The 9,154-nt window shown below is 39.4% G+C and overlaps 1 protein-coding gene and 1 pseudogene across 1 annotated transcript; both read left to right on the top strand.

The window, feature by feature from the left end:
* Positions 1-341, top strand: part of LOC119408709 — a 10,133-nt pseudogene extending 9,792 nt beyond the window's left edge.
* A 4,130-nt stretch (positions 342-4,471) lies between these two features.
* On the top strand, positions 4,472-7,231 carry LOC119408465 (protocadherin gamma-A6). The gene has a single exon (XM_037675291.1). The coding sequence runs from the start codon at positions 4,696-4,698 to the stop codon at positions 7,159-7,161; it is 2,466 nt and encodes an 821-aa protein (XP_037531219.1). The 5' UTR covers positions 4,472-4,695; the 3' UTR covers positions 7,162-7,231.
* Positions 7,232-9,154: the final 1,923 nt, after the last annotated feature.

Genomic DNA, 9,154 nt, shown 5'->3' with positions numbered 1-9,154 from the left:
GCCTGCTGACCACACTCTGAACAAGAGTCCAGCTCAGTTTGCTGATGCGTTTGGAAGCTCTGACAGTTCTCCTGAGGTAGGCCTGTCTCTCATTTAATATTGTTAATATTATTGTTTTCAAGCCTAATAATCTGTATGTTATACATTTCACTTTCTGTTCTGGTTGTATTTGTTTTAAAGATTGATCCTTCAGTTTGTTAAATAAATCTGTTGACATGATGTCTTAAATTGTGTCCTGATAAGGATAAGGTGTGAAGAGATCCTTTTTTGTAATACCACTATCCTGTGCTCATGGCCTTTTACCCTTTTCTATCTTAAAGAATAATGGGTCGTGCTCTTAGGAGCATCAGCAACGTGCACTCTGCCCATCTTTCAGACGACTGTATGAACATAATCTCACTTTACTTTGTAGCAATGATAATAAAGCTTAATACATCCATCCATCCATTATCTTTTACCCGCTTCTTCCATTATTTGTCACAGGAGTTGCTGGTGCCCTTGGCCAACAGTCACTGTGTGAGGGGCAGGGTACACCCTTGACGGGTCTCAAGTCCATCACAGGGCCACATGGAGACAAACACCATTCACTCTCTCACTCACACCTAAGGGCAATTTAGAGTTACCAATCAGCCTAACATGCATGTTTTTGGTCTGTGGGAGGAAACCAGAGTACCCTAAGAAAACCCACACATGCACAGAGCGAACAAGCAAACTCCACCCAGAAAGGCCGCCGGACCGGTATTTGAACCAGGGACCTGCTCGCTAACAGGCAGCAGCTCTACCACTTGTGCCACCATGCTGCTCTAAAGCTTAATCTGATAATTAAAGAAAAAAAAAAAAGTCTACCTGAAAATATCCTCATTGGCTGTCTTTAATAATTGTATCTTGCTTACATTGTGTTAAATATGTACCTTTTCATCATTTGATCTTTTTTTTTTTTTTTTTTTAATTTCACTCTAAACCAACAAGTTTTACAAACCAGGCTGGCAACTTGCCATTTTTCCACATTATGTTTTACAACATCCATAATGTTCGTCATACGTTTGTCTAGTTTTCTCCATTTAATCTTTTTAAATGATTTGAATTAGTATTGATTTACAACCTAAATATTCAAACAATTTGCAAACCATTGGCTAAAATAAAGTTCATATGTATGAGTTCACTGCATATTCTTGAACAAAGAAGGTCCGTGATGTCTTGCACCATACATCAATCACACATGTGATTAGCCATGATTATATATAAATATATATATATATCAATGTTGCATTATTTAAATAAATGCCAGATTATCCGACACGTCTGTTTCATTGCTGACATGTTTTTATTTTTTTTCAGTTTATTCACACACACACACAAAATAATCATGATACATAATACATATCTGCAAGACAAACATTTGTAGGTTTCTTGTTATCAAATTTAAATATGTGCACTTACATTGATTTGAAGGATCCTGCAGTTGACAGACAATAAATCATGAGACTCTATAGAACATCTATTGCAAAAATGAAATGAGGTTGTAAACACACGACACTTGATGTGACGTCATACGCCACATACAGGTGCATCTAAAAATGTAGAATATCATGAAAACATTGTTGTTCTTTTTTTTATTTAATTTTTTGATCAATCACTCTAGAAAACAAAACAAAAAACACACACACACACACATATATATAATATATTACATAAAAGATTCATCACACAGTGAACTATTTTGAGAATTTATTTTTTATTTTGACAAATATGGCTTAGAATTCATGAAAAAACAGAATATTGTGAAAATGTTCAATAATAAAAACTCATGGTGTCTCACCCTAATCAGCTGAATAACTTCTAGACATGGGCTACAAATGCTGTACCAGCTTTATTGATAGTGCATGCTAAACACCCACAGGATCAAAGTGCTGTACACAAAATAAAACAATTAGTCAGATAATTTAAAAAAAGTGATTTAAAATGATTACAAGTCAACATTTCAGATGTTGTCAAAGGCCAGGGAAAAGAGATGGGTTTTAATAAAGAATTTAAAAACAGACAGGGATTAGGCCTGTCTGGTGTCCGAGGGAAGGTCATGTCATAATTTAGGAGCTGCCACAGCAAAAGCACCGTCTCAGAGTTTATGCTTCGTCTTTGGCACACTCATGAGCAGCTGATCACATGACCTGAAGGACTGAGTGTGTTACGACTGGCACAAATCACAGCCACCAGGTTGTGATTGGATGTGGGTGTTTATACCTTATGCACACCTCAAGCAGCCACAAAAAGTCTATGAATATTTCACAATCCTCAGTTTTCAGACCCATTGGCAGCCAGGTGGACGAGGCAGGAGTTTTAAAATAAAAATAATTCATTTTAAACATCAAAACAAAGGGCTGTCGATGCTGACAAAATCTACTCAGGCAAAACAACAAGCAAAAACAGAGCAGAGTGTCAAATAGACGCAGCAGGACAGACAGAGGAGGACTGAGATACCTGTACAAAACAGAACAAATACTGGACAGTTTGATGGGAGAGCAGAGAGTTTTAAAAAGGTAGAGGTAGGGCGAGTAATGAGAGCACCTGGAATGGTTGCTGATTAGAGACAGGTGTGAATGGTTAGAGATTGGAGAGGCAGGCTGAGGAAGGCGTGAGTGGAGATTAACAGAAAACACAGAGTCAAAAACAACAGGAACAGAATGACAACAAGGGGCAGAATGAAAAGTACAATAAGCAGAAAAGGAAAAGAAACAAATATAAAGAAAATGGACACAGGGACAGACCCTGCAAGAATGTGGGTTAAAAGGTGAGTTTATTTACAATGTCAATGATGATGCACTCGGAGTCTTGGCAGACTTCAGTGTGAGCACAGGCCAAAATAACAAACAATACAAACTTATTGTCCTACTAAAAGTCCATGCTCAATAATCCACGTATACAATCCAACATTTTTCAGTCGGGTCATCTGGACAGTTTCTTTTTTTTGTGTGCTGAAATGTTTCGCCTTCGATCTGGAAGGCTTCATCAGTCAAGTGTAGTGAACTACACAAGGAAACACACAACAAAACTGATTCTTCCCACAACAGCTTACTCCAAAGTGGAACAAACCAGTTCTGCTTGTGAAAAGATGGTCTCTTTGGTACACCCCCTCCTCCGTTTCCGGCCCTCTTCCTTGTTGACAGTCTTGTCAAACTGGTTGAAAACAACAAAGTCCATGCTCAATAGTCCAGGTATACAATCCAACATTTTTCAGTCAGGTCATCTGGACAGTTTCTTTTTTTTTGTGCTGAAACGTTTCGCCTTCGGTCCGGAAGGCTTCACCAGTCAAGGAAACACAACAAAACTGTTATTGTCCTACTATTTTCGCTAAACAAAACAAAAGTAAATATAATGCATGTTTCTTACCCTACTAACTTACTAAAACAAAAACAGGAGAAAAATGTTGTAAATAAAATGGAAGCTCACCCCCACAAAAGCTCCTCACAAAACTAAACTAATTAATTTGACAAAAACAATGCACAGCTGTGAATGGTCAGCACACAATTTCCCTCCCTACTCGTCATATATTGACACTTGGGCAGGTTCCCAATGAGTCACATGTTGACGCATCGGGTAGTCCCTTCTCATCATTAGTTGACATGCAGGGTGCTCGCATTGAACATTATAGAGCTCCCTAAATGTTGGAAACTGTTTTATTATTGTTCGTTTCTTTATTGTACTCAGAAAGGCCTGACCTTTTTGGCCTTTTGACTTTTGGAGGGCCCTTTGACCCCCTTAGGAAGCACCAAGAAGGTCCAAGCTCAGAGTCTAAATTCAGCCTAGTATAAAGTACTGGATTTTAAAGTTTGGTGAGACTCACTTGTTACAGTGTGGAATTGTGGGTAATGTTATAGGAGGCAAAATTAGGGTTTAGCTAGGTGGCTAAACAAGGTCGTAGAAGGGCCAAATCCACATAGTCCCACCAGCCAGAGGCCCTGATCAAGTCTTCAAGGATTCATGGGCCAGGCATGTCCCAACTATGAAGTCTGAGTAGTTTTCCAATGGGCAAAGAGGGTGCTTGTTAACACTGTAAGCGAGATTGCATTATGTGTATATATATATATATATATATATATATATATATATATATATATATATATATATATATATATATGTGTGTGTGTGTGTGATTATGTTAGTCATTTTAGTCATTTATATGACTATACTGTATTCCTTATTTTGGTTTGCAGTATTTGTCATCAGCTGCTTCAAATTTATTTAGTTCAAAGCAGTAGGTATTTAGTAACTTTTATTTTAATTTGTTTTTTTTTGTTTGCTTTTTTTGTACAGCCACATATATGTGAAAATAAGTTGCAATAAAACTCTTCATCGCTTGGTGATGCTCTACTATAGCGTGTGCCTCCTGGATGTTGTTGTCTCTCCCTATCTGTGTCAGTAGAACTGGAGCAGTACATTTGAGCACAATGTGCATGGATGAGCATTTGTGCCAGTGGAAGAGGGAGAGAAGGAGAGTTGCTGCGTGCCTGCTTGACTGTGTGAGTCAGAGAGAGAGAGAGAGAGATAGAGGGAAAAAAAACAGTGGTGGAATGGGGAAGAAAGCAGAGGAGTAGATGCTGACAGCATCCCTAATAGAGCATGAATAACTCAGCGAGTGGAGCAGAGAAACGTCGATTTATTGCTGCTTTTTCAGCTCCATAGTTGGATTTAAATATCATGTCGACGGCGTCTCTTTTTTTGAAAGCATGTTGTACGATGGATCATCCAGCATACTTAAAATGGTGGACTGTTTTTTTCCTCTGCACTCTTCTTTTTTCCTTTTCATTCGGGGAGGTCCGTTATGTTCTTCCAGAGGAGATGCAGAGGGGCTCCGTTATTGGGAACGTTGTGCGGGATCTGGGGCTGCAGCTGTCCCAGCTTCATGCCCGTCGAGCTCGTGTTGTTGCAGAGGGAACCAGCCTGCACTGCGAACTGGACACTGCCTCCGGTAATCTTCTGATCAGCCAGCGGATAGACCGAGAGGAGCTGTGCGCTCAGGCTGCAGCCTGTATCCTGCAGTTCCAGCTTTTACTCGAGGATCCGCTTCAAGCCTTCAGCTTAGTTTTGGACATTTCAGACATAAACGACAACAGCCCAGCTTTTGCTACAGACGAGATCAAACTAGATTTGGTGGAATCTACAGTTCTAGGGTGGCGCTTTCCCTTAGAGAGCGCGCATGACCCCGATTTGGGCACGAACTCTGTCTGTGAATATAAACTCAGCCAGAATGATCATTTTGCATTGGAAATCAGCACTCAAATAAATGGCAATGCTTATCCGGAGCTTGTTCTTAAAAAGCCCCTGGACCGGGAGGAGGAAGCTGAACATTTGTTGGAAATTAGTGGGCTGGATGGGGGTCATCCAGTCAGGTCTGGAACCGCCTCTATCCGCATCCGTGTTTTGGACGCAAATGATAATATTCCAGTTTTCAGCCAAAGGGTCTACAGAGTATCTGTGCCAGAGAACTCACCTTTGGGGACTCTCATTGCAACACTGAATGCCACGGACTTGGACGAGGGTGTCTACGGGGAGATAACCTACTCTTTCAGCCACCTGTCAGACAAGATGGGGGGAGTTATTGAAATCAACCCGCTGAACGGGGAGGTTAGGGTAGCAGGTGTTATTGACTATGAAGAAGCAAGTTCACACGAACTGGACGTTCAGGCCAAAGATGGGGGCGGTCAGGCCTCCCACTGCAAACTCATTATCAATGTAATTGATGTGAACGATAATAACCCAGTGATAGAAATAAAATCAGCCTCCACTAGGGTGGCTGAGGATTCCAAACCAGGAACTATGATTGCTCTAATTAATATTTACGACCTGGACACAGGTAGCAGTGGTCGAGTCACATGTTCAATCTCAGATTATGTTCCGTTTAAACTAGTTTCTGAGGTCAAAAACTACTACATGTTAGTTACAGGTGAGATGCTGGACAGAGAAGTCCAACCAGAATACAACATCACAGTCACCGCCACTGATGCAGGCTCTCCCCCACTCTCCAGTGTAAAAGTTTTAACGTTAGTGGTTGATGACGTGAATGATAACCCACCGACTTTTACGCAGAGCGCGTACAATGTGAACGTTTTGGAAAACCAACCCATGGGTACGTTTGTCCTGAAACTCCAAGCACAGGACATAGATGACGCAGCAAATGCTAAAATAATATATCGCATATCAAAGGACACAAACTCGGATGTGTCGTCCTTACTGACCATTAACCCAGACACGGGAGAGCTCTTTACATCGCGCCTCTTCGATTACGAACAGTCGGCCCACTTCCAAATAAAGGTGACAGCTCGAGATGGAGGCGATCCTCCACTGTCCGCCACGTGCGCTGTAAATGTTTTTATCAAGGACCAAAATGACAACGCGCCTGTGGTCCTCTATCCCGTCCAAACCTCTGGGTTTATTGCTGAAGACATGGTGCCAATTGAAGCGCCCAGAGGTTACCTGGTCACTAAGGTGGTGGCTGTGGACGCGGACAGTGGCCACAATGCGTGGCTCGCCTACAGAATCATTAAAGCGACACGGCCCAACCTGTTCATGGCAGATCTGCACACGGGAGAAATCCGAACTCTGAGAGCCTTCATGGAGGAGGACGAGCCCAAACACACGCTCGTGGTTTTGGTGACAGATAACGGCGTTGACGCTCTTTCTGCCACAGCGACGGTCAGCATCGTGATTAGCGACGGGCTGCCTGTGTTTAACGAACTTTTTCAGTTCGCAGACGACTCGCAGGACGAGAATAACTTGACACTTTATCTAATCATCGCACTGTCAGCCGTTTCTTTTCTCTTCCTGCTTTTAATCAGCTGCGTGTGTTATTTTAAGCTCTGCCGACGCAGTTACGTCTACCGTTCCACCACAAACAGTCTGCCCATTTTCCCAACCACATACTGCTCATCGACTCTCACCGACTTCAGCCACTGCGGGACTTTGCTGGGCGACGACCGATATGACCCATTTCTGACCACTGGCTCGTGGAGGGGCGATTTTCGATTCGGGCCAAACACAGACACCGACACGTTAAAGAAAAGAAGTGCAGCGTATCAAAAAAACACACTGAGGCGCCTGAGTGCAGAGAGGGGCAGCCTGAAGGTCAGGGCAGGACCACAGCACCCATGCTATGTGATCAAATGAGCTTTGGGTTTATTTAAAGCCTTCCTACTAATTCTAACTGTACTTGTTTGTGTTTATTTGATAATATTAATAAAGCAGTGCTAATGTTTCAAATGTGATTTTTTTTTTAAACAAATTTGATGCATGGAATCGTGCAATATGTTGGTATTCAACTTTATATTAATCCTCAGAGGTCAAGGCCTCAAACATAAAACAAATTTGACCTTTAAGTATCTGCTTCTTGTTAGATTACCTTTAGAGAAAATACTTACTAAAGATGTACTTATTTTTTATGTTCTGTTAGTATAACTGTAGATGCTTTCAGTTATGTATTTGTATAAGTTTTTATTCTTCAACTTTGTCAGAATATAAATAACTACTGTTATGAGAGTTATGTTGTTTTTGAAAATGATATCTAAATATTATTATACATTAGTATCTTATTTTCCATTTCAAATAACATGGTGGTTTCTAAGCATGACTTGGTTAACTAAATATTACCATATGTGTTGGAACTTTGATTTAAATATTAAAGTGTTTTTTTTAAACCTATATATATATATATATATATATATTTAATTTTATATTTTATTTATTTATTTGTTTATTTTGTGTATGTAGCAGATTTCACCTTACCCATTGTTATATGATGCACTGTTTGATAATATTACATTATTTGTGTTTGCACTGAATAAAACTAAACTCACTGTGTGATGGACAAACAACATTTTGCACTATTTCATAAATCCATCTCAATATGTGAACACTTTGTAAACAAGCAATGATCATAAAATAATAAAATATATTCAAATAAATATTTTCTTTGGCTTTTGTTTTCATGTAATGCCAAATAAAAGAAAGATACCCAATCTACTGCTCAAAAGTTATCTCTTTTTGTCTGTGTTATTTAGCCAAACTTAGTACCTACATAAACAAAGATTTTATTTAGCAATGAGAAATATTTTATTATAAAACTCTTTATATAGATCAAAGAAGATGATTGGGCCGAAGATCAAACTGGACACAGTCTTGTGGTTTTCTCAGATAACTTTTTTTAAACCAAATAACATTTATTATTATTATTATTGATATTATTATTGTGATTATCATCATTATTTTTTTTTATTATTAACATAGTCATGTGAACACCTAAAATACCAGAGTTCAGTTAAGTAGATTTAATCTGGATTTTGTTTGGGATGAATCAGATTCAGCTTGCTAAGTTTTTGTATAGTTCTCTAAAATAACACTTTTTGTGTGACTTGACTTTTTATAAACAAGTCAAATTAATTTAGTTTGAAAATCAGATTAAAAAAAAAAAACATTCAAGTTCATCCATCCATTATATGTAACCACTTCTTCCTTTTTGGGTCGCGGGGCCATTGGTGCCCCTGTCCAGCTATCACTGTGTGAGAGATAAGCGACACCCTGGATAGGTCTCATGTCCATCACTGGGACACATAGAGATAAATGAGACAAACAACCATACACTCTCTCACTAATTCAGAGTTACCAGTCAGCCTAACATGCATGCTTCTGGTCTGTGGGAGAAAACCAGAGTTCCCGGAGAAACCCACGCATGAACGGAGAGAACATGCAAACTCTCCCCAGAAATGTCCAGGGCCAGGGTTTGAACCAGCAACTTTTTTTTCTTTTCTTTTTTTTTCTGAGAGGCGGAAGCTCTACCAACTGAACCACCGTGTCACCCCATTTGAATTCATGTTTCTCTTTAATTGTGTTATTGATGCAGGCACTACTCTGATTCAAATGTCAGCAAGTGTAGGTGAAGAAATTGTATAGATTTTGTTACTATCCTGCAGAAAACAAAATGTACTAACCTTTTTAGCAAACTTAGTATAGTTAGTAGCATGTAGAGTAGGTTCTAGTGAAAAAAAAAAAACAAGCAAGCAAAAAAAATATATATATTTTTTTTAATGGCTAACTGTAACAATAACTGGGTTATTGCTTAATAATGCGTTAATAGTGGGAATTAAAATGCTGAGTTGGTTATATA

Source organism: Nematolebias whitei, chromosome 4, assembly GCF_014905685.2.
Source record: "Nematolebias whitei isolate Nwh7 chromosome 4, NemWhi1, whole genome shotgun sequence".
NCBI classification, from domain to species: Eukaryota; Metazoa; Chordata; class Actinopteri; order Cyprinodontiformes; family Rivulidae; genus Nematolebias; species Nematolebias whitei.
This window is presented reverse-complemented; position numbering and strand designations above follow the sequence as displayed.

Excerpts from the sequence above, each read along its gene's own strand:
- LOC119408465 (XM_037675291.1), top strand. The coding sequence starts at position 4,696 with ATGTCGACGGCGTCTCTTTTTTTGAAAGCATGTTGTACGATGGATCAT.